The sequence below is a fragment of the Dendrobates tinctorius genome, unplaced genomic scaffold (assembly GCF_039654945.1).
Source record: "Dendrobates tinctorius isolate UK_male_01 unplaced genomic scaffold, ASM3965494v1 ptg000165l, whole genome shotgun sequence".
Lineage (NCBI taxonomy): Eukaryota > Metazoa > Chordata > Amphibia > Anura > Dendrobatidae > Dendrobates > Dendrobates tinctorius.
Window position 1 is genome coordinate 2,159,526 of NW_027361832.1, and position 26,406 is coordinate 2,185,931.

At 46.3% G+C, this 26,406-nt stretch overlaps 1 protein-coding gene across 1 annotated transcript in view; it reads right to left on the reverse strand.

Moving 5' to 3' along the window:
• Nucleotides 1-774: 774 nt before the first annotated feature.
• The window catches only part of CFAP418 (cilia and flagella associated protein 418), a 36,015-nt gene continuing 10,383 nt past the window's right edge, over nucleotides 775-26,406 (reverse strand). The window contains exons 3-6 of the mRNA XM_073550416.1: nucleotides 14,420-14,484; nucleotides 11,082-11,147; nucleotides 7,354-7,449; nucleotides 775-1,682 (exon numbers count right to left, since the gene is read on the reverse strand). Of these exons, the coding sequence (XP_073406517.1) occupies nucleotides 1,523-1,682; nucleotides 7,354-7,449; nucleotides 11,082-11,147; nucleotides 14,420-14,484 (387 nt within the window). The 3' untranslated portion in view covers nucleotides 775-1,522. The remainder of the gene's footprint in view (nucleotides 1,683-7,353; nucleotides 7,450-11,081; nucleotides 11,148-14,419; nucleotides 14,485-26,406) is intronic.

A 26,406-nucleotide genomic window follows, 5' to 3' on the forward strand; every position in this document is an offset into this window, starting at 1 on the left:
CGGCGGAGATGGAGAAATTATCTTCTCCATCTCCTCCATTACCGGAGTCTGCGGGAATCACACTGCACTGGGGTGATATTGGTTTCACACGCACACATAGACCTGTATGGGTGCGTGCGATCCGATTCTTGCAGCCATTTGAAGAATGCTGCTATGATTTTTGAATGTCAAATCGGCACGAGCTAATAATCGCGGATGTGAGCTGCCCCAAAGTTTAACATTGGGCCGAGTGCAATCCGATTTCACTTATCTGATTTCATCGCCAGTTTGAGCGAGTCCTTAGCCAGCGTCTCCCAGGAGAAATAAAGTTCCTTTTCTCGCAGGTGCTGCACTTTCAGTACAGCGTCCGGGCACCTTTATAGCGCTATTAACCTCCAAATTAACCCTATATCTGCAGGTTAATAGTGTTATCCAAACTGACAGCTTCCTGAGTGTGCGCTATCCCTACAGAGAAACAGTTTTTGTGATTAACCTTCTCCATGTTGTTGTGGGACTAGTCTTCTCACCATCTAAACCCTGATACAATACAGCTTGTGTAATTGGCCCTCCCTGAGGCCTTGGATGCTTTTTCTCTGTATGGTCTACAATGTACGATCTCGTCCCCTTAACTGCAACCATCTCTAAAACTAAGAGACGGTAGGGTAGGAGCAGTGAGCCAAAACAGAGAGGTGCAGAGTGCGGTCAGATCTATGTCAGAAGCAACAGATACATAAAGAAGATTTAGACACTACAGCAGTTATATGGTAGGGCTTATTAACGAAGACTACATAGAAAGTTGCTTAATTTTGCTTTTTAATAAGCAAATAAAAAATAATAATAATAAATGAAAAAAGTATTTAAGAAAATATTGAAGCAAAAGAACTAAAACAGAAAAATCTGCTACAGGACATCGGAATCATGCAGAGGTACAGTAGGTCTCCACAGAAGTGTATGGGCACCAATCATCTGGAAAATACATGAAGTCTCAGCTTTTCACATATTAAGGGAACAAGCATATGGGCCATTAATGTTAATTTATAGAAAAATAGCACATAAGCATGGGAAAAAACCCCATAAAAATGGTGTATAAATGTGTTGTACCCCTTTCTATAATAATGACAGAACTTGCGGTTTCTTCTTTTTAAAAAGAAAAAAAAAAAAGCTGAAGCACGTGACTAAGCAGACAATACATTTCGACAGGTTTCATCTGCAAAAAAAATGCAGAAAGGATAAACATGATATTATGATATAGGAATCCCTTTCACTACAAGTGGCAGCAATCTGATAGGTATCAAGACACACATTTATTTCTGTGTCTTCCTCATTAAAGGGTGATGTATATTATCTATAATAACCCCCTACCTGGGAGACAGCCCCCCGACAATAGGCTGAATGCTATGGTGTCGGCTGCTGCAGGGTTAATGTGGAGGTGAAAGTCTTTGCAGCCATTATCAGTGATACCCGTGCACCCTGACAGAGTCTCGTCCTGAGCTCACGACCTCTTTCTTATCTCGTCCGCTCACTTGCATGGTCCGACCGGCCATCAATCTGAATGCGTGCCACAAACCCAGCGCAGCGGCTCCTCTGCGGACAGGTGGGTGAGCTGCTGGATGGACCTCCAGCTACACTGGCAGGCGTAGGCGCGCGCTCCCTTCTTCTTCATCATCCGGGTCTGTAGTTTGCTGTGCTCGGGCACACTGTTCCTGTAAGACACCAAGACCGAAATTATTAGCTACCGAATCACAAAGATGTAAGTGTGTGATACACAAGAATGTAAGAGACTCCATAGTCTACTGATTATCCTGTACTAGAGAGTTCATATTCTGCATGTCAGTGACATGATGACCCCTGATGGGAAAAATCCTCTACAGTCGTTTTTTGTATTTCTCAATACTGCCCTCTGCTGGGCAATCAATGCCATCTGCAACCAGCCGAGAGGCGTTCGGGAAGGGAAGCAACGTGTATTGCAGAGGAAAGCAGATGCCCTTATCTGTGGCCTCGGGACACGCTTCTGGAAGCCTCACCGGCCACTGCTGTCTCTTTTTGCTCTGGTCATTGCTGGTGCAGATTATTTGCCTTGTGATTTGATTTTCTTCTTAAAGAGGTTGTCCAAGACTTTAACATTGATGACCTATCCTTAGGAGGTGATCAATATATGACCTGTGGGGGTGCGACACCCGGTCTCCCGCTGATCAGCTGCTCCCGGTGTAAGATGGAACTGCTCAGTTATGGAGCTTCACAGCACAGCTCCGCTGTCAGAATAGTGGCCACGGCTGAGTACTGCACATCCGCCACCTATTCAAACCAATAGAGAACGGATGTGCAGCACCTGTCCGCGGCCACTATACAATAGACGGAGCTGTGCAGCTCTGCAACTGAGCAGTTGTTTACCAGGTTGCTGGCCACTTAAAGTCTCAGAGTAGCCAGTTACCTAGGCGAGGAACGTGCGGCGCTAGCAGGTTATACGCCTCGTGCTGCTCTGAAGCTGTGCATATCGCTGGATCCAGCCAACCTCAGTCTCCCATGCTGCAGAGGCAAACTGTCTCTCCTCTCAGCTGAGGAGACCGCTTAGTTTGGGCTAGTGGCAGAACCATGCTCCAGGTCCAAGTTATGACTCTTAAAGACCACACCATCCCCAAGAAGGCAGGAAGCTGGGAGCCATGTGCTACTGAAGATACAACTTGAGAAAACCCCTTTAAAGGTGACATTCATGACAAATCCTCAGGATATGCTGTAAAAATCAGTAAACGAGGAGGCCACATGTATGACCAGAACAAGACCTCACCACATTGTCACTGCCAGTGGAGAGATGGTCATACTCTCTATTCATTTGTAGATTTCCAACCACCTCTCCACTGAGAGCGGGACACGACGGGGTACCATCCACAAGACAGATACAGGTCCTATTGGTGGGAACAGCATCTACCTCTGTATTTTGGCATATCATATACTGGTAAACATACGAGATCGGAAAACCCCTTTAAGCCTGTTTGAACGTTCCTTTGCTAAGTGTGTAATAATGGGCTCAAGGGTCCTTATTGATGGCTGAGGGACCTCTACCCAGAGAGGAATCAGCCCTGGACCACCTGCCAGGGGGAATTGAAAGCCGTAAAATGTCCACAGGCTATCTTCACTCTAGGAGCAACCTCTCATACAACTGTCCCCTGCTGGGACAGGAAAAACACTGAAGGGTGGAGGTGGGAGGGGTCTTTTAACCTCTCTGTGATGCTGTCCAGCTATAGTTCAAGGAATGACTACCTCCATGGTGCTGTCCGGAGGGACGTAAGGGAAAAATACACTTTTTACTTAATTTTAGGTACATACTTAGAAATGGGAAGAAGAAATGGGCGGACAACTGGATGTTCGGGTCCGGCGGGTTCGGTCGAACAGTTACAAAAAGTTCGGGTATCAGAACAGTACCTGAACCCAGACCCCATTCACTTGAATGGGGGTCCCGATAATCCAGTGTTTGCTGCACTGTTGTGTGCATGACAGCTCGGCAAACACCGCTTCTGATCGGCGGCGAAATCCTCCCCGCTGGTCAGAGAGCCGCAGTTCCTACTCTGTCAAAAGAGAGCGTGAGCGCTCAGCTGTGATCGGAGGTAGAAAGTTTACCTCCGGTCACTGGTGTTAGCTGATGGGACTACAGCTCCCATCAGCCAACACCTGCTGCCGCTAATAACAGTGAGAGCAGGAGTGGCTGATGAGAGTATTCATCAGCTGGCTCCTACTCAGTTAGGACCCCCATTTTCCTGTAGCGTGCCGGGGAGCAGATGATGCTTACCGCCCCTGCCCATGTTGCACCTTAGCCATCAAAAAGTGTAGTGCTTCTGATTATCTGTTTACTATCTCCAAGGCTTTGTGTAGACTGACTTCTTCTAAACTTGCATATGATGCCACCGGCACTGGGACACACCTCGTAATGGTGAAAAACAAGGGTAATAAACCATATTGAGAGGTCTAGTGTCATTATGTACCTTATCATTTCCCCACACATTAGCATACATAGTGTTTCCGAGAGGTGGCATTCAGCGTTTCCACAGTGCTCTATACCAGGAGATCATGTCATTATTACAGGAGTCAGGCGCTCCCGCGCTGTAAATAAATAATAAACAAATGGCCTGGGTTCCTCTGTATTTTTGCTAACCAGCTAGACAAAACTCACAGCTGGGGGCTGCAACCCTCAGCTTCAGCAGGCTGGTTATCAAGAATAAAGGGTTTCCCACGCTGTTTTTTTAAAATTATTTAAATAAATAATACTGGCGTGGTGCCCCCCCCATTTTTGACAACAAACCTTGCTAAAGCTCACAGCTGGGGGATGATATTCTCAGGCTGGTAAGGGGCCATGGATATTAACCCACAAGCCTAAAAATAGCAATGTGCTCTTCTTCTCTCTTCTTTTTCCACCAAGGAAAATCCACTATTGGGCCAAATTGGCCTCTATTAAAAAAAAAAAAAAAATCCTCCAAAAACTCTGCAAAGAAGTTTCAACCAGAAAAATAATTGTTTTTGACCACCTCAAAAAATGAAAAAAACATACAAACAAATAAACCCCCACATACGTTAAGGCATCACATGGTCCTCCTGGTGTTGACAGGTGCTGCCCTGGGCACTCCGTGTGCTCCCATTTTGGTCCTATGTACGGCTGTTTATTACTTGTGGGGGAGAATCCCTCCAAAATACGGCACCTGATTGACTTGTTCGACTTCCAATAAACTTAGTGTGTATATTACAGTTACAGCATCCCTGCACACCGGCATAGACGTCAGTCGCAACCTTAATGATACAAAACCACAGAAGAGTAGTCCCGATTATATCCAAGGTTCCCGTTCCCAATTGTTGCCCCTGTATACGCATCCACTGCTCCCATCCCAATTATTGCCCCTGTATATGCATCCATTGCTCCCATCCCGTTTATTGCCCCTGTATATGTGCATCCACCAATCCTGTCCCGACTATTGCCCCTGTATATGCATCCACCAATCCCGATTATTGCCCCAGTATACGCATCCACTGCTCCCGTCCCAATTATTGCCCTTGTTAATACATCCAAGGCTCCCGTTCTCTATTATTTCCCCTGTATACGCATCCACTGCTCCCGTCACAACTATTGCCCCTGTATACGCATCCATTGCTCCCGTCCCAATTATTGCCCCTGTATATGCACATCCACCAATCCCGTCCCGATTATTGCTCATGTATATGCATCCACCGATCCTGATTATTGCCCCTGTAAACACATCCACTGCTCCCGTCCCAATTATTGCCCTTGTTAATACATCCATGGCTCCCGTTCTCTATTATTGCCCCTGTATACGGATCCATTGCTCCCATCCCGTTGATTGCCCCTGTATATGCATCCACCGATCCTGCCCCGATTATTGACCCTGTAAACGCAGCCACTGATCAAGGCTTGTTTGTTGTGTGACCGCATCTCTTATGTGCACATATAAGTCATGTTTCGGCTTCCTGTTCAGCGTTTTTGCTGTTTTCTTGGTTTGGGTGTAGACCCAGTAATGGAGGTAAGATAAAGACCTGCTGGACAGGCATTGCTCCAGTATCAAGCACGAGTTCCACCGCGGTAGCTTCAGCTTCTGGTCTGGCAGCTTTTTCTTTTTATATTTACAGACTTCTTACAAAGTGTCATCACGGTGTCACATTTTTACACCCTGAGATATATGGCGGTTTCTCAGCACCATGCCAATATGATGTAAGGACTGAGACATTTATCTTTTCAGCAACTCAACGTTTTGGAGAAAAATGTTAGCGCTCCTGCAGGCAGGTAGACTTACAGCCTGTCCGCCATGACACCAGAAATGAAAACCTCCCTTTTCATTCAGGTCTTTATTATTTTTCTATAATTTAGGTTGCGACTGACATTTATGCCGGTGTGCAGGGATGCTGTAACTGTAATATACACATTAAGTTTATTGGAAGCCTTTGAAGTAAATCATTATGGTTTTGGAGAGGGTTTGTGGAAGAAAACCTGATTGTTAAAAATCTGACATGTTCCATTTGGTGCCATATTATGGACGGATTCTCCCCCACAAGCATTGATTGTATGGGAGAAAATTTTAGTAATAAACAGATAAGACCAAAACGGGAGCACAAAGAGTGCCCAGGGCAGCACCTGTCAACACCAGGAGGCCCATGTGACCCCTTATTCTTCATATGTCTTGCCGGGGAAAGGTATGGGGCAAACCCTTCCTTAAACAGAAAATCATCCAAGCCCGGCTATGTTTTGCCAAACCCTACCTCAATTATGCCAAAAGCATATGTGAAAAATGTGTTATAGTGAGAGGTTTGAACTTTTTGGCCATAATTCAAAAAGGGTATATTTTGTGCAAAGCCAACATTGCACATCATCAAAAGAATACCATACCCACAGCAAAGCATGGTGGAGGCAGCATCTGAGCATATACTTTGAGGCTGTGTTTTTTCAGCAACTGAAGCTAGATGTTTAGTCAGGGTGGAGCAAATTATGAACAATTCCAAATGTCAGACAATTTTGCAACAAAACGCACAGGCTTCTGCTAAACAGCTGAAGAACAAGTGGGATTTCACCTTTCAGTAGGGAACAACTCTAAGCATACCTCCAAATCAACAAAAGAATGGCTTCACCAGAAGAAGATGAAACATTTTGGAATAAATCAACCAGAGCTCAGACCTGGATGCAATTGCAAATCTCTGGGTGACCTGAAGAGAGCGCTGTACACAAGAAATGCCCTCGCAGTCTGACAGATTTGGAGCTACTGCAAGGAAGAGTGGGCAAAGATTGCCAATTCTATATGCGCTATGCTGATATGCTCGGACCCAAAAAAGACTGAATACTGTCACAAATTCAAAGGATGCTCCAAGAAAGTATTAGTATGAGGGTGTGCATATTTATTCAACCCCGTTATTTTCCTTTTTACGCCTTTAAAGATTTAAGTTTATTTTTCAAAAAGATGGAAAAGTTCTGAAATGATTCTTGGTATGATTTTTTTTTACATGACAAAAACCTGACATTGTAACAAGGGTGTGTAAACTTATGAACTGTAATTCACACGGGCAGAAATACTTTTACTTTTAACCAGAGATCATTTCCTGTATTCAGGCAATTCTAAACTGGTCTTTCCAGTGAGAGCAGAGGTCATCTCTCGAGCTGTTTCATTTTTTCTTTACCCACAACCGTATATGCAAAATATTTTAAAACATAATAGTGGTGTAACATAAAGAAAGTTATAACCGCGAGGATACGGAATCCACGTGACTTCCATCGGTAGAGAGGTATTGCTCAGCCGTGCACCGATGAGGTGCTAAGTGCCACCTGCCTGGTACTGAGTAGAAATGTTCATGGTGTCTCCAATTATTACCTTACACTAAGCCTAGTACCTGAAGAAGAGGTAGTCGCAGGACGCGTCCCATTTGTGGTCATCGAATGTCACAATGTTGAAATCGCAGGAGGTGCAGCGCAGCTGGTTACAGGCTCTGCGGGGAACAAAGAACGAGGAGCAAAGTGTTGTCAGTGGTTTACAGGACACGTCAACACGGGGACGACCAGAAGACTTCATGTAACGTTACCATGAAAGATCTTGCCAAAATACATTGCTGCTTAGAGCTTAATCTGAAGACAAAATCGCAGAGCGCAACGGGCCACATACACTAGACAGAGGTCGGCAGCAGCTATATCCCCCCGTCTCTGTATATCTAATATCCCAGAGAAGCAGTGCATATAAGTCTCCTTACACAGGCATCTCACGCTACAAGGAGAGAAGATACTTCTTAGACTTCAGTAAGAAGCCTCTTTAACAGCCAAATCAGATCTCTTGCTTTGCACTGAGGAGAGGCAACACTGTGAAACACGTCTCTGCAAATTCTGGTTTGGCTTTTCTCCTAAGTCATGTGGAAAGGTTTGTCGAAAGGTCAATATTGACTTGCAGGAGTGCTACTTCCAGTAGGTGGCACTACAGTTCAAGTCCTCTCCCTTTCTGAAGAGGCAATTTGTATATTACACAGGAACATGCGGCCAAACTAATATGTACTCTATGGGAGAGACTGTCGTCAGGGTCCTCTGGTAGCGACTTATTTCCTGAGAACAAAATGATCGGCAGTGGAAATTAAAGACCTTATATCCTTCTCTCCGCAGACATCATCTCTTGAGCCAGAGGCAGGAGGCCTCCATACACATCAGATAGTCAACATATCCAGCTGAAATGGGCGGGTTCAGACGACTTACCTAATGGGTCTGAAGACCCCCATACTCATTAGAGTATGGTAAGGTGAACTCACTTATATGGACAGGTTCGGCCAACAGTCTAACGTGCACGGGGACCTCTCACAGATGATGTCGGGGGGAATAAGGATCCGACATATCCGATTTTGGACTGATGATTCCTTTGATCTCTAGTAGTTAAGACACCATCAGACATGTCTGGCAGCGGCTCTCAGAGAACACAGGAGTGCTCAGCAGAGTGGCGGCTGCGAATATGGAAGTGTCAAGAGATAACTGCCGTCAAAACCAACATTAAGGCGACAAGCATCTAAAGTGTATGGGGGCATAAGTCAATAGTCAGGATCCCCCTCAGTAAATGTACAACACTAAAGGCCACCAGAGACATGACAGAAAAGATGACAGATGGGGTCGGAGGAGAGAAGGATCTGGCATGCTGGATTTCCAGAGGTCGATCCTTTTGTTTGGCATGGAGATAACCCCTTCCAGAGGAGTCGGCGCGTTCCTGGGTATGAGGTATGTACGTATCGGTGTTGCTTAATTGTACAATGAGAAACTCCGCATCTTAGCCGCTTAGTGACGGCGCCAATTCTGACCCCCACCCCTTCACGAGGCAGCCAATTTCGGTTTTTGCGTTTTCGTTTTTGCCCTCCCCTTCTTCCCAGAGCCGGAGCTCTTTTATTTTTCTGTCCACAGACATGTGAGGGTTTGTTTTCTTGCGGGACGAGTTGTACTTTGGAATGACACCTTTCATTTTACCACAAAGTGTACCGGAAAATGGGGAAAAAAAAATTCCAAGCGCGGTGAAATTGTGAAAAAAACAACAAAACACAATTCTGACACAACGTCCAGTTTTTTCATTATTTTACTGGTGAAAAAAAAGTCTAAAAAAAAGTTTAAAATAACCCAAAACATTTGGGGGTTGTGTGGCCACTTTCCGAGACGCAGGAAAATGCTTTGGCCGCTGGAGCTGTGCGATGGCTTATGTTTTGCAGGGAGAGGGGACGGTTTTATCAGGACCATTTATACATGGCTTTCTGATCGCTTGTTACAGCATTTTTTGTGGACTTTTGTCGTTCTTGGATTTTTTCTGTTTACAGTGTTCACCAATCAAGTGAATTGTTTTTAGATGATGATAGATCGGACTTTTCTGAGCGCGGTGATGCCACATGTGGGTATTTTTTTTAACTCTTTATTTTCAATAGGGGAGTAAAGGGGGTGATCTGAACTTTTAGGGGTTTTTTCAGATGTTGTAAAACCTTTTTTCTTTCACTTTTTACTGTTCTTGTTAGCCCCGTAAGGGACCTGAAGATGCGATTGTCTGATATCTTGTGCTATATACAGCGATGCCACGGCAGAAATCACAGCCTCTATTGAATCTCGGCCAGTGGAAGGCACGGGGGGTTTCCAGCAGACCCCCGGCTGAGATTACAACCCATCAGCGACCCGCTATCACGTCACACGCGCCCATGGGTGGAGCTAACGACACGTATGCATTTATCTATTTCTTCAGAGATTGTAATCTTGCGAGTAGCGGGACCCTCACTCCTCTTGGTATCTGTTGAATTATGTATTATTCTGTTATGTCTTTGGTGTCTGTACAAGTCCCCTCTGTAATGTAAAGTGCTGCGGAAGATGTTGTGCTACAGAAATAAAAGTTATTATTCTCCCCCTTCTCCTTTATTACTGAGTTCTGTCCTTTCACGGCACCATCATTTATACTCCTGCTCTGCCTGTAACTTACTAATAGCGCCACCTACTGGTCATTTTACAGATGATCTTCTTCTGTAAAATTATCTCAAGTGCTACAGATCACATATCAAGTTTGGGGGAAAAAAATGATTAAAACGATCAGTATGAGAGGGAAGGATGTGTACAATAATATATACAGTATGTAGATAGTGTTTGGCGCACCATATTTTCTGACAGAGTATGTGCCAAATTTGGGGGGAAACAAATTGATGCACAAACTGAAAAGCTGGGGAATCCTCTGCTCTCTAGTACAGCGAAGATCACCACGGTGGTTCAGTGGTTAGCACTGCATGGTGGCTCAGTGGTTAGCACTGCATGGTGGCTCAGTGGTTAGCAGTGTATGGTGGCTCAGTGGTTAGCACTGCATGGTGGCTCAGTGGTTAGCACTGCATGGTGGCTCAGTGGTTAGCACTGCATGGTGGCTCAGTGGTTAGCACTGCAGCCTTGGTGCCTTGGGTTTAAATCCCACCAAGGACAACATCCGCAAGAAGTTTGTATTTTCTCCCCGTGTTTGTTTCCTCCCACACTCCAAAGACATACTGATAGGGAGTGTAGATTGTGAGCCCCAATGGGGACAGAAGAAAATGATTCTGATGTGTCGATCCCCCGTTGCGCCTTTCTTAGTGCCGCTCAGGTCACCCACCAGTCTTTGAGCTCTCTCTTCCATACAAAAGGGCATGCGACCCTTACAGCCAATCCCTAGCTGCAGTGATGACCGGTGATTGGCTGCATAGGTCCTGTTTGGGTTGCATGGAAAGATCAAGAGCATTGGTCAGTGCTGCGACCAACGAAGGGCGGGAACGGTCACGTGTCCTTCCAGCCAGAAGCACAAGGAGCGGTGACTGGAGCGAAACAGCAGCGGAGCAGCAGGTAAGTAGACTTGCTTATTGACCACTATGCTGGGACATATTTTGCTTTTTTGAGACGGACTACCCTTTACTTCACTTGTATTGCAGCTGATCCGACTCCAGAGACCCCCGGTCGATAAGCTGCATCACTGCCATAAAAATGTATTATTACATTCTGTCTCTAAACCTCCACAGCCGTCTCTGTGATCCACGAGGAGTCCGTCCGTCACAGCGGAGAGTTCAGGACCTTTGTTATATGTAGTATGAGAGAGGCAGGAGGACATACTCACCGTTCAGATACACTTGTCCCAAGGCCAAAAGGAACCACACTTCCCCCGAGGTAAACTGGGCAGCACCTGTAACGGCAACAGTCATCGGCTTGTATGTTCCAGTTTTAATTTACATGATCACTACACCTCTTCCAAAAGACCCCCTGACCAGTGATGCCGCCCTCCGCAGTGCATGAGGCTCCCGCCAAACCCTCGGACGCAGATCTGAACAGAGCCCGACCGTCTCCTGGTCCTGAATGTGACGTGACTACAGACTCACTTTCATGGGTTGTTCCATTAGGCTTCATTCAGACCTCAGATTTTGTACGTGAAAAATTGTACCGCACTTGGATGACATCAGAGTACGGACCCGTTTTCACGAACTGTCAGACTGGAGGTGGTGGAGGAACTTCCGTCATTCTCGTATGTGGAAAAACTGTACGTCTGAATGAGGCCTTAGGAAGTCATTGACACCCACTATGTACTGCAGCAGGAAGCAGCTAATTGGTGTCACCTCTCCATATGGAGGACTCGCCCCCGTAAATGATCTAAAGGGGTCTTCCCATCTTCCAAGATCCTGTCCCAATATGTAGTAGGTGTAATATTACTATTGATAATAATAACAAATACCTCCAATTAGAAATGTAGAATAGTGCTTATGGTTCATGATGTCACTTACCCCATGTACAGGGCATTGCAGCTTATCTATCCATGGTTACGACCACTCATATAGTGACAGTTGTTAGTGGTCGCAACCATGGATACTTAAGCTACTGCAATGCCCTGCACATGGGGTAAGTGACAACATTTCTAATTGGAGGTATTTGCTAATATTACTATTATTACTACACCTACTATATATTAGGAGGGGATTTTGGAGATGGGAATACCCCTTTAAAGAGTAACCATTGATTTATTTATTTTTTTTCCCCATAAATTAATAGTACACATGAAAATAAGAAACTTTGTAATATATCTTATTAGAGAAATCTGCTTCAGTCTCCTCCTGGATTGATCGATCATTCTCAAAAGTCTCCATTCATACGTAAAATGTGTATTCAGTGAACACAGGTTTTCCCATTACTGAGATAGGAGATGACAATTGGTGCTCATAAAGTTCTATGGAGAACTGTAAGTCTATGTTCCCATGCTGCACTTTTGCAGTGTTTTTTTTTTTTGCTGCGCCTTTTATGCCAATTAAATGCTGCTTTTTCCAGTACTGGCAAAAGCTGTGAGATTTCAGAAACCTTATGCACATGCTTGGTTTTTTTTTTGCAGACTGAATTTGAGCAGTGATAAGCAGCTCGTCAATTATTTTTACTTTTTTGCAGCATGTTTTTACCCACTGAATAGTAGAGCAGCTGCTATCGTGCAGCTGAGGGTGTGCGTAGCCAGCTGCCATACACAGCCAGATTCCCCGTAGATAAGGCAGAGGTGGTTTATTACTGTGCCTGTCTTCTCGATTGCTGTATACAGTGATAAACAAGAGCTGTCTACACAGTTATAAGAACGCTAACCGTGCTCCCACCTTCTGACCCAGCGGTCATGTGATCTCTGGGTGTAGAAGCCAGCAGTCTGAATTTCCACTGTAACTGGGGCTAATATACCAGCCCCACAGTACAAGGGAAATCAGATTTTTTTTTAAAAGTATTTAAATGCCACCCCAAAAGTCTGTATGACCTCATGATGGCACAATGAAATAAATAAATAGGTTGTCCAACAACTATCTAACATGTGTGGTCAGCATAGGGGTGCATTCATTCTGCACATGCAGTACATTGGAGGTATAGGTCAGGAGGATTTACCAAGAGATTGTGTAGGCATTCAATGAAATATGTCACCCATAGGAACCACATCGATTTTCTTTATTGTTTATTTCCTTATAAATGCAAAGTTAAGCAACTTTCTAAGTAGTTTTATTAAAAACTTTCTACTATTTTGCTGCCTCAGAGTGGTGCAAGCCAGTGATCTGCAAAGGAGATCTAAATCTGTCGGAGCGCCAGATCCTGAGGAATTACCCAAAGGTAACCATTAACATATGGAAACATCATCCCTCCCCAAGTCAAATGTGCTCATACCCTTTAAGTCCAATTCCTTATGTTCTGAAAGACAAGTCTAGCTGGGTCCTCAAAGTGAATCTGGTAGATGAAGTTCACCCTTAAGCTTTTTTCAAAGTCAAGTCCAGCAATCCCTTTACATGGCCAGTCCATTCCTATGTTATTGAGAAAACAGTGTTTACTTTGACATGAAAATGAGGCTCAAGAGTTTTGGAAGATCTAACGTCTCTGTCACTCCAGCCCTATTCCCAGTCCAGCGCCGCCTCCTGCTGCTTGACTGTTCGCTCCTTTGCCTGAAGTCACACAGTTGGTCAGGCAGGAGGAGACGGTGGTAGATGGAGAATAGAGCTGGAGTGTCAGAGGCTTCAGATCTACCGCAGTCTTTCAGCCTCATTTGCATAACAAATGAAATGCTAATTTCTCAGTAATGGAGGAAAGGACTGGCCATGTAGAGGTATTAATGGACTTGTCTCTGAAAAAGCTACATGCACATATAAATAGTTTCGGGATGAATCCCGATGAGACTCCCTTAAACTCATGAATCCACGGTCATTCCAATTACTGGCTTAGGCCTCTTTCACACATCAGTTTTTTGCCTTCAGGCGCGATCCGGCTTTTTTTTGTAAAACCGGATCCGGCAAAATGCAATGCCGGATCCAGTTTTTCCCCATTGACTTGCATTAGTGCCGGATCGTGCCGGATGGCATTGCGTTTCATCCGTTTTTTGCCGGATCCGGCAACTTGTCTCATTCCTGCGTCTGGAAAAAACGGCTACTGTAACGTTTTTTGTCTCCGGCGAAAAAGCCGGAAGCGCTGGATCCGGCGCTTCCAGCTTTTTGCTACAATGAAAGTCTATGGGCGCCGGAATGCGCCGGATCCAGAAAAAGACGGATCCAGCCACCGGATCCTGTTTTTTAAGTCTGCGCATGCTCAGATCCAATTGGCCAGCCCCCAGGAACAGATATAACCTGCTAGACGGATCCAGCAAAAAAACGGATCCGTTTCTACAGTTCTCCAAAATTTATGCCGGATCCGTTTTTTCTAAAAATAGCCGGATCCTGCCTGACGGCAAAAAACTGATGTGTGAAAGTAGCCTTAAACAATGTATATATGAGATCTCTGAAGTCAGTGATTGGCCACAGCAGTCATGTGGGTGCACCATGTGACCTAGCGGATCCAGGCTAAGGAGAGCTGATCAGGGATCAGCAGAGTGACATCCCAGATTCAGAGGTTGAGTACTGGGAACGTATGCTGCATCAGATTACACCACCTCTACTGTAGAGGAACAGTGGGTTCACTTACTTTTTATTGGGACGTTGTCTGGATGTTTTGCACGAATGTTGTTTTGGGGATTTTACATTTTGAGTCTAAAAAAAAATAAAAATAAATAAAAATAATAGCAAATGAGCAGAAGGACACAATGAAAAGTTTGGTGGTGTTCATATACATAGAATAAAGCAGTGACTTGAGAACCTGGTAAGATCAGCAGAGGGGACATCCTCACAAATCCTCAAATTAACCCTTTTTACAGCATCAATCACAAAATAACATATTAAAATAAGGTTGGGTGAGAGGATGCAGCTAGAAATGATTACAGCCCATTATACTAATTATGGAGCTTGAGAGTCCTCATGTTAGGCCGGAGTCAGACTTGCGAGAAACTCAGGCGACCCTCGCATCTCGATACCCGGCACTGCCACCGACACTCGAGACCGGAGTGTGCGGCTGCATGCATTTCTATGCAGCTGAACGCTCCGATCCGAGTGCCGGCGGCAGTGCCGGGTATTGAGGTGCGAGACTCGTGCGAGTATCTTGCAAGTCTGACCCCGACCTTAGGCTGACATCACAGCTCCAGCTCCCTCATCCCCCAGTACGCTCGGTTCCCCCGAGTGTACATGTGCTTTCAATGGGGAGAGGAGAGTAAGAACCATGCCCGACACCTCTGCCTCTTATCTCCTAGGAAAAAGGCATTGAAATTCAACAGGCCCGATCCTTCCCACAACATGTGCTGTGTGGGGCAGCCGGTAGGCCCCACACATGATTGTTGTCCGGTACCTCTGAATGTGGTGTGTGTTCGGCAGAATTTCCAATAATGTATACGCAGATCTTCGATGCTGGGATCTCTCGGGGGTGGGGGGCTGGATCAGCTGCAAAATAAGGGTATCTAGCAGCAGGTGTTCAATCCCCCAGCAGTGCCTCTACAGGGGACATGAAGCAATACACTGTGGCGATTAAAATTAATTAATTTGTGTTTGTTTCAACATTTTTTGAAAAATTCTTTATAGCCAAATTTTATTTTACATTTATACCATATGTCATATTAAGACATGGTGACATACACCTTGAAAACTGGCATTGTAGTCAAGAACGGTAGTCACTTGGCTTCCTCAGATCAACTACTGTGTATATCTGGAGCGAATTGCTCATGATACAGTTCACTAGTTATCAAAGATTGGACATTAAAAAAAAAAGGGCAGGGCAGCCAATCAACAAGCTTTAAGGCTGTGGGAACTTCCGGCACCATCACAGCCATGCTAAGCAATGGAATGCAGTGGCCTACTAAAGATTATTATCTATTGCCCATTTGATCACCAGATCTGTTGTCCTATTGGACGGGGAGTTTGAAGGTTGAAGAAGATATTGTAATCTGTAGTGCAGTATGGGCCCTTTAAACTGTCGCTGTTGCTTTGTATGATGCCCGAGCATTATGACATCAGCACCCTATGGAAGGTTCCGCTTGGCATTTACTAACCTGGCAGTTGAGTATTTGTAGCCTAGCTATGCACTTTGATATGAAAATGGACACTGAAGAGTATCCAGATGAAATATGGAGGAAGATGGTTGAGGATGCAAAGCCAGCATTCTGGCCTAACAAATTTGGAGTGGTCTCAGTTTGTCCCAGTCTGATGGCAGAGAGAGAAGAGATGGATGATGAAGGAGAGAAGATGGAAGATGGGGTGAAGGAGATTGGAGTTCTAGACAAACAAGATAAGCTTGCTTTATTAAGAAAATTCCAAACTTGCTTTGATCTTGATAAAATCAGTGTGGAAGAGGAGAATGTTACATCACAAAGAAAGTGGTGGATTCCAAAATGTCTCAGGAGGAACATCTACAGCATAGAAGGAAAGGCCCGACCATCTAGATTTTTTAGGGCAATTTTCTGTTGCTGTAATGTTAAGACACTGGAGTAAAGCACGTGAAAAAAAAAATCAACAGATCCAGCAGGACACGATAATGTTACGTCGATAACGTCTGAATTACAAACTTTATCAGATTTGAATATTGCATCACAAAGAAAGTGGTGGATTCCAAAATGTCTCAGGAGGAACATCAATAAAAGAGGAGGAAAGGCCCGACCATAGAGATTTCTTATGGGCCATTTTCTGTTGCTGTGATATTAAGACAATCCAGTGAAGTAGAACATCATCAAGTCCACCAGATCATTATAATGTCAGCACCCTAAGAACATTAGAATTACAGACTTCATAAGACTTCGATCATCTGAAGTCTAAGAAAGCGTGTATAAGACACGTATGTAACAAGAAAAACTCTTGTTAAAAAGTGTTTGCGTCTTATAGTCCAGAGACAGCTTCCTGTGCTGGGGAGAACGCTGACACTGCGTCCTTCCCGATCACAGAGAGCTGCTGCCTCTCCTCCTCCTGGGCACTGATCTATGTGATCGGGGCAGAGCAAGAGAAGAGATGCAGGGACTGAACGGAGGACGCACGAGCTGAGCAGCTGAAGGACCTTCTGGACGAGAAATTCTAGGACCTGTCGGGTCATGGGACTTGAAAGGTGCTTGAGTTAATCAAGTGGAAAGTCCTGCAAATGTTCTGCTGCTGCAGCCTCCATACAGGGCCTGGTCAAGAACTGCAGGATGGGGTAATGTATAGAGTCTATGGGTGTCTATATGGGCATGTAGCAGAGCTGTGTATGCCTACATGGGCATGCAGCAGAGCTGTGTATGCCTACATGGGCATGTAGCAGAGCTGTGTATGCCTACATGGGCATGTAGCAGAGCTGTGTATGCCTACATGGGCATGTAGCAGAGCTGTGTATGCCTACATGGGCATGACAAATTGAGAGGCAAAAGAAGACATACATTTCAAGTGGGGATCACCAAAAAAAAAAAAAATATATAGTTTTTATTTCAGAGGAAATACAAAACACCAAAAAGCACAGGAATATAAAACTATTTAAAATATACAGAGGTTTTTGAACCAATATCTGTATAAATGAGAGCAGCAAACACATCCTATAATAAATCCACTAGATGTACATAAATCCCACATGCAGCATAACTACAAAGACAGTGTGAAAAATTCATAATAGCTTTATAATACAATAATAGGTAGATTCCCAATTATGAAATAATACCACAGTCTGTGTAGAAAAGCCCTGATAGTGGCTGCACACTGTATATATAAATCCAGCAGCACAAGAAGGTACATACAAGGTACACAATAAAGGTCACAACTGAGGGATGAGTATATATAAACAGTAATGGCACCAAATATCTGTCACAGAAGAATAAGGGCTGGTGCGCCAGCCGAAATTCTATATATGAAAGTAAAAAATATATATATGAAAAGTGTAGAGGGTAAAAGGGAAGCAAAAATAATACTCAGAAAATAGAGCTCACTTCCCTCATATACTTTACCACCTCAAGCGCACAGCTAAATCAGGACATGTGTCAAAGGATAGAGACCGCCATTAATTAATCACTGCATATATTTAAACTGGAGGTTTATACCCACACCGTCACTTTCTTCCCACCCCTGATGAAGTCACAATTGTGACGATACGCATCGGATTATGGGAGCGGCATTCTCACCCTCCACATTGATCTTTGCCTTAATGGCGGTCTCTATTCTTTGACACATGTCCTGATTTAGCTGGGCGCTTGAGAAGCAGGACGACACTCCTGGAGGGAGCCTCTCCTCCCGGTGGGAGGCTCTCGGCTCCAGTTGGTGGCCGCCATGGCAGGCGAAGGTCGGTCCCCCGCAGGCAGCTGGCCGGGCGGGCGCCGGCGTCACGAGGAATGCGCCGTCAGAGGCACAGGAGGGGCTAGAGTCCGGGAGGAAGCGGAAGCGAGAGGACCCGGCCTATCGCGAGAGCACCCGTATTACTGCCGGTGACGTCACACGCCGGTTTGAATCGCAGCGCGCGCTCCAGGGGCTGACCGTCTCTTTGGAAGCACAGATCGCTGCAGGATGGATGCAGAGGCTCTGGCGAATGGTGGGGTAAGTGCCCCTGGCACAGACCACCCACCCCACACCCATCCCCGCCGCCCAGGACGACTGACATGGGTACCCCATCTTATGTTGATAGGATAAGGGAACCCCAGCAGCCCCCCCCCCCGTCAGTGACTAAGGACCCTGCCAAGGCCACATCCAAGTCAGTCCGATGCCCTGTATGCAGGGTAAAGCTGCCAGACACCCATAGCAAAACCCTCTGTGGACCCTGCACATCAAGGGTCTTAAGAGACGAACAGCCATACCTCCTCTCCAAGATGAGATCCTTGATACGGGAGGAAGTCCAAGCCTCCAGAGCCAGCCTCGCACGGCAGAAGTCCCCCAGTCCAGGGCCGAGCCGCAAGCGTCCGAGGTGGGAGGCAGACCCAGTTTCCGAAGCAAGCTCGATCGAGGAGTCAGACTACCGGGACTCGGATCCGGAGGAGGAAGGAGAGATCTTGGCGGACAGACAGGATCCAGGCAGGAAATTCCTGTTCAGGCTGGAGGAAACTGACGAGTTAGTCCAGGCGGTCAGGAACACAATGCAGATCGAGGAAGTTCCTAAACCGCAATCCAGACAGGAATTGATGTTCGGAGGTCTGGTGGCCTGGAGACAGACGGTGTTCCCCGTAAGTGAACACATTAAGACAATAGTCCATGAGGAGTGGAAAGAGGCAGAACGTCGGCTTGTACTATCCCAGGACTTTAAAAGTCGTCTGCCTTTTGACCCCGAGGAAACACGAGCATGGGAAGAAGTACCCAAAATCGATGTTCCGGTAGCCAAGGTCACCAAGAAAATCGCCATCCCGTTCGAGGACTCATCAAGTCTCCGGGACCCGATGGACAGGAAGGCGGACGTTCTATTAACCCCTTTCGACCTGTGACACAGCGTATGCATCATGAAAGTCGGTGCCAATCGACCCATGACGCATACCCTGTGCAATGACTTCAAAGGCCCCCTGCGGGTCGGGTAACGGGGGTCAATGAAAGGTCACCCGACCCGCAGATTCAGGGGGCTTTGTTCTTCACCACAGGGGGCGTGGCTTCGCCCCCACGTGGCTACGATCGCTCTGATTGGCTGTTTCACTTTTAACAGCCAATCAGAGCGATAGTAATATTTCATCAATGAAAATTGATGAAATATTACAATCCAGCCATGGCCGATGCTGCTGTAGCATCGGACATGGCTGGAGACACCGATCCGACCACCCCCACCGGCGATCGCCCCCCCGCCACTGAATGACAGCGGCGATCTGCCGCCGCTGTCATCATCTGCCCCCCCTCCCATTCCCTCCGCTCCCCGCCAGCTTCCGATCCCGCCCTCACCCCCCCCTGGTACCTCCTGAGTCCCCCTGTCGCTCCCGGTGTCCCGCGGGTCCCGATCGTGGGCGCCGCCATCTTGGAAAATGGCGGGTGCATGCGCAGTGCGCCCGCCCGAGTCTGCCGGCTGCAGATTCCATTCTTTCATTTTGATCACTCTCACAGTGATCAAAATGAAATAAAAAGTAAATAAACCCCCCGATTATCACCCCCATAGGTAGGCACAACTAATAAAATAAAGAAAACATTTTTATTTTTCCATTAGGGTTGGAGAGCGGGTTAGGGTTGGAAAGAGGGTTAGGGTTGGAAAGAGGGTTAGGATTGGAAAGAGGGTTAGGATTGGAAAGAGCGTTAGGGTAGGAAATAGGGTTAGGGTTGGGATTAGGGTTAGAATTAGGGTTAGGCTTGGAATTAGGGTTAGGCTTGGAATTAGGGTTATGGTTAGGGTTGGGATTAGGGTTAGGGATGTGTTGGGGTTAGGGGTGTGTTAGAATTGATGGGTTTCCACTATTTAGGCACATCAGGGAGTCTCCAAACGCGACATGGTGCAACCATTGATTACAGCCAATTTTGCGCTCAAAAAGTCAAACGGTGCTCCCTCCCTTCCAAGCCCCGACGTGTACCCAAACAGTGGTTTACCCCAACATATGGGATATCAGCGTACTCAGGAAAAATTGCACAACAACTTTTGGGGACTAATTTCCCCTGTTACCTTTGGGAAAATAAAACATTGGGGGCTAAAAAATTATTTTTGTGGAAAAAAAAATGATTTTTTCATTTTCACATGTCTGCATTATAAACTTCTGTGAAGCACTTGGGGGTTCAAAGTGCTCACAACACATCTACATAAGTTCCATGGAAGGTCTAGTTTCCAAAATGGGGTCACTTGTGGGGGGTTTCCACTGTTTAGGCACATCAGGGGCTCTGCAAATGTAATGACGACCGCAGACTATTCCATCAAAGTCTGCATTTCAAAACGTCACTACTTCCATTCCGAGCCCTGATGTGTGCCCAAACAATGGTTCTTCCCCACATATGGGGTATCAGCGTACTTAGGACAAACTGGACAACAACCTTTGGGGTCGAATTTATCCTGTTACCCTTGTGAAAAAAAAATTGCGGTCTAAAAATCATTTTTTTTGAGGAAAAAAAATGAATTTTTATTTTCACGCCTCTGCGTTATAAACCTCTGTGAAGCACTTGGGGGTTCAAGGTGCTCACCACACATCTAGATAAGTTCCTTGGGGGGGTCTAGTTTCCAAAATGAGGTCACGTGTGGGGGGTTTCCACTGTTTAGGCACACAGGGGCTCTGCAAATGTAACATGACGCCCGCAGACCATGCCATCAAAGTCAGCATTTCAAAATGTCACTACTTCCCTTCCGAGCCCTGACGTGTGCCCAAACAGTGGTTCCCCCCCACATATGGGGTACCAGCGTACTCAGGACAAACTGTACAACAACTTTTGGGGTCCAATTTATCCTGTTACCCTTGTGAAAAAAAAATTGCGGGCTAAAAATCATTTATTTTGAGGAAGAAAAATGATTTTTTATTTTCACGGCTCTGCGTTATAAACTTCTGTGAAGCGCTTGGGGGTTCAAGGTGCTCACCACACATCTAGATAAGTTCCTTGGGGGGTCTAGTTTCCAAAATGAGGTCACATGTGGGGGGTTTCTACTGTTTAGGCACACAGAGGCTCTGCAAATGCATCAAAGTCAGGATTTCAAAATGTCACTAATTCCCTGCTGAGCCCCGACGTGTGCCCAAACAGTGGTTCCCCCCCACATATGGGGTACCAGCGTACTCAGGACAAACTGTACAACAACTTTTGGGGTCCAATTTCTCCTGTAACCCTTGTGAAAATAAAAAATTGCGGACTAAAGTCTTAGTTACTCACCGGTTAACGGTATTTTTCGGAGTCCATGACAGCACCACCTGAGAGAGGGGATCCGCCCTTTAGGAACAGGAAACCTACAGATACAAAAAGGGTGGCACCTCTCCCACGCATCAGTTGGATTACAGAGCACAAGAGGACTTCCAAGGTTAATGCATGATTTATGTACAGTATTCTTTACAATTATAACTTATCACCAGTGAGCATATACAAGAAAAAAGACGTGCACACCCCAATTAAACTAAAGGGAGGGAATATACGGGTGCTGTCATGGACTCCGAAAAATACCGTTAACCGGTGAGTAACTAAGACTTTATTCGGTCGTCCATGACAGCACCACCTGAGAGATTTACAGAGAGTAATATCAGCTTTAGGGAGGGACTACAGCCTGCAGCACCCTTATACCAAAAGAGAGGTCTGTGGAAGCACCCAGGTCTAGCCTATAATGACTATAAAAGGTGCTCGGAGAGGACCAAGTAACCGCCTTACATATCTGGTCGATGGAGACTTCTGATCTTTCGGCCCATGAGGTTGCCATTGCCCTGGTGGAATGCGCCCTCAGCTTTCCGGGTGGCGACCTGCCCTTTGATGTGTATGCTATTGCAATCGCCTCTCTAATCCATCTGGCTAGTGTATTTTTTTGATGCTCTACAACCTTTTCTGGGGCCTTGATGAGAGATAAATAGGGCATTATCTTTCTTCCAGGGATCGGTGACTGACAGATATTCTATGAGGCCTCTCCTGAGATCCAGGGTGTGTAGTTTCCTTTCTTTTTCGTTAGTTGGATTAGGGAGGAAGGATGGCAGAACTATCTCCTGTGTCCTATGGAAACTAGAAACTACCTTTGGCAAGTACGCTGGATCAGGTCTAAGTATTACCCTATCCTCTTTAAACTGTAAATAAGGAGGACACCTAGATAAGGCCTGAATATCGCTTATTCTGCGAGCTGATGTTAGAGCTACCAGGAAGGCTACCTTGAGGGACAGGTTTTTTAGGGAAGCCGACGAGATAGGTTCGAATGGAGTCTCTGTCATAGCAGTGAGGACTAGGTTCAAGTCCCACGGCATAAACCTATCCTTCATTATTGGCCTGGATCTACCTGCTGCCTTAATGAATCTGCTTATCCAATAATTACCAGCAATGTTACAGCTAAACAGAGCCCCCAAGGCTGACACTTGTACTTTAAGGGTACTGGTAGAGAGTCCCATGTCTAGACCTTTTTGTAGGAACTCTAATATCTGCATTATAGGTGCTGAATCCCCAGCGATTACTTCTGAGTTTTGAAGGAATTTTTTCCAAATTCTAACGTAAATTTTTGTGGTAATGATTTTCCTACTCTTAAGTAGGGTGTTAATTAGGTCTGCGGAGAAACCCTTCTCTTCTAATAATGACCGTTCAAACTCCACGCCGTCAGATGAAGGCCAGCCACCTGAGGATGGAAGACTGGGCCCTGGGACAGGAGATCCGGGATGTCCGGCAGAACCCAAGGATCGGACACCGACATGGTCCTGAGGCATGAGAACCATGCCCTCCTGGGCCAAAATGGAGCGATGACTATAACCCTTGCTCTGTCTTTCCTGATTTTCCTCATCACCAGGGGTAGAAGAGATAGGGGAGGGAAGGCGTAGGCTAGTTTGAAGTCCCAGTTTATCAGGAAGGCATCTACCGCCAGAGGATTTTCTCTGGGATTCAGGGAGCAGAATTGTTTCAATTGCGTGTTGTCTCTGGTGGCGAATAGGTCTACCTCTGGATATCCCCACTTTTTAACAATCAGATTGAATATGGAGGTGTTTAAAGACCATTCCCCTTGCTTTAGCCGATTGCGGCTTAAAAAGTCTGCCGTGATGTTGTCTTTTCCTTTTATATGCAATGCTGTTAAAGATAGGAAGTATTGTTCTGCTAGATGGAACAACCGCTCTGCTACAAACATCAGGGGTCTGGAACGGGTCCCGCCTTGGTGATTGATGTATGCCACGGTGACCTGATTGTCGGAGAACACTCGCACGTGATGGCCCTGTAGGTACACAAGGAGCTTTTTAGCCGCCTGTTCTACTGCTGTCAATTCTTTTAGGTTAGATGACATTCCTAACTGATGATGTTGCCATTGGTCCTGGACTAAAATTTCACCCATATGAGCTCCCCAACCGTAAGGACTAGCATCCGTGGTGACTATGCGGGTTACGTTATACTCCCAGGGCACCCCTTTTGATAAATTATCCTTGTCTAACCACCACTCTAGGGACTCCCTTGTGTTACGGGATAAGGTTAGCTGACCCTCCAAGTAACCTCCAAGGACTTTTTGATGTAATAAAACCTCGCTCTGTAGTTTCCTTGCATGAAACTGGGCCCACTGGACTGCCGGGATACAGGCCGAAAGAGAGCCTAGAAGGGACATGGCTTTTCTGAGGGACATGGTGGGGTTATTGGAGGCGTTCAGGATCTGATAATGGAGGCGAACAAGCTTGTCCGGAGGCAGACGGCATTCCTGTTTTTCAGAATCCAGGGTTAGGCCCAAAAATTGTTGGACTTTCATTGGCTGCAACCGGGACTTTTTGACGTTCAGCAACCATCCTAACCATTCTAGGGCAGACATTGCCTTTTGTAGCTGTTGTAAACAATGGTTCGCCGTTTTACCTACAATAAGAAAATCGTCCAGGTAGGGGATCACCAGAATGTTCGATTCACGTAGATGGGCCATGACCTCCGCTATCACCTTAGTAAACACTCGGGGAGCGACTGCCACTCCAAAAGGGAGGGCCGCATATTGGAAATGTCGAATTGACCCATCCAACTGAACCGCCACTCTGAGGAACCGCTGATGGCCTGCATGGATGGGTATATGGTAGTATGCGTCTTTTAGATCTAACACCACCATGAAGCAGTTTTGGAACAGCAATTTTATTGCAGACTTAATCGTTTCCATTTTAAAGGGACTTTTGACCAAAAACTTGTTGAGGGCCTTAAGGTTAATTATTGTCCTAAAGGAGCTGTCCGGTTTGCGGACCAGGAACAGAGGGGAGTAGAATCCCTTCCCCCATTCTTCCTCTGGAACCTCTATCAGGACTTTCTTAGCGCACAGGTTATGAACCTCGGCTTCCAGGGCAGCTTGTTCTGCAGCAGACGACCTGAGTGGGGTGATTTTAAATTGATCAAGGGGAACCCTAGAAAACTCTAGTCGTAGTCCCACGGCTATTATCCCCAATATCCAGCTGCTATTGGAGATCAGAGACCAGGATGGGTAGAAGGCAGCTAGTCTCCCTCCTACTGGGGCAACTAGTCATTGGGGCGGCTTTTTCGTATCCCGAGCTGGACCTTCCTGGCGCCCTCCCCCAAACATGAATCCTGTACCTTTCCTTTTTTTGTCATCCCATCTGCCCTGATCTCTGGACGGCCTTCTCCGGAAAAACCCTTTCCTGGCAAAGGGACGACTGTAAGAGGGGTTCGGGAGACTGGGAAATTTCTTTTGTCATCTCCAGCTTTCTCCAACAATTCGTCCAAGACAGGGCCGAATAGGTACTCCCCCTCGCAGGGAATGGAACAGAGACGGGACCGGGCTTGAATATCTCCTGGCCAGCATTTTAACCAGAGCGCTCTTCGCGCTGCATTAGACAGACCTGCGGCTTTAGCCGCCATTCTTGCAGAGTCTGCAGAAGCATCGGCTAAAAACGCAGCGGCATTCTGAATGATGGGCAAATTTTTCCGAATAGATGATCTTGAAGCTCCATCTCTTAGTTCGGAATCTAGCTGATCTAGCCAGACCATCATAGATCTGGCTGTACAGGTGGCAGCTACCGGTGGTCTTAACGCGCCTGCTGACATCTCCCATGTCCCTTTAAGGAAAGAATCCGCTTTTTTATCTAACGGATCTTTCAGGGAGGCCATATCGTCAAACGGTATGGCGGATTTTTTAGATGCTTTGGCTACTGCTGCATCTAGTTTCGGGGCTTTATCCCATCTGTTTACTACCGGGTTATCAAAGGGGTATCTCCGCTTAAAGGCTGGTGGCATGGAGCCCCTTTTCTCCGGTCTCTTCCATTCTCTATCAATTAGGCTCTGAACCATTTCGTTCAATGGAAAAGCTTTACGTTTTTTTGGGTCCAACCCCCCGAACATTATGTCCTGTGCTGAGAGTTCCCGTTTTTTTTCTGCTACCCCCATGGTGGACCGTATAGCTTTCACTAATCTGTCCATCTGGTCTAAGGGGAAGCAGAACCGGCTAGAGTCTTCATCCGAGGAAGACGACGAGGAGGCCGAGGAGTCCGAGGAATTGTCCCCCTTCCCAGGGGCGACTGAGGCCTCCGAGCCTGAACCACTAGCCTCTCTTCTCCTAGAAGGTTCTCTTTGAGGTAAAGCTTTCATTTCTGCCCTGATCATGTCTCTCAGGTTTGAAGTGAAGTCAGGTGTCTCTTCCGCTACCTGCATAAACGGGGGAGAGTATAAGGGCCTGACAATCTACCCCTGGACTCCCTGTCCTTAATAACTCCTACCGTCTGCATGGCTGGCATAACTTTTTAGGGTGGCCATCTGGTAGGGGGGAACTACAGAGGGCACATTCCCTGTGTTTCTGTTTTCCCGTAACCTTCTTCCCCTGAAAAAGAACATAAGGGAACACTGCATCAGGGTACATTCACGGAGATCTCTTACCCATGCAGATGAGGCAGGTACCGGATCACGGAGGGAGGCAGGGGGATCCTTTCTGGAGGAACTTTCGCGGCTCTGGTCGCTAGTTCGTCTCTGTTTCTTCTGCTGGCTACTCGTATTGGCCTGTTTCTGCTGGACTAAGGGGGCTTCCGACGTATCCATTGCTGGGGCCTTCAGAAGCACCCCAGCGGCGTCCCCATC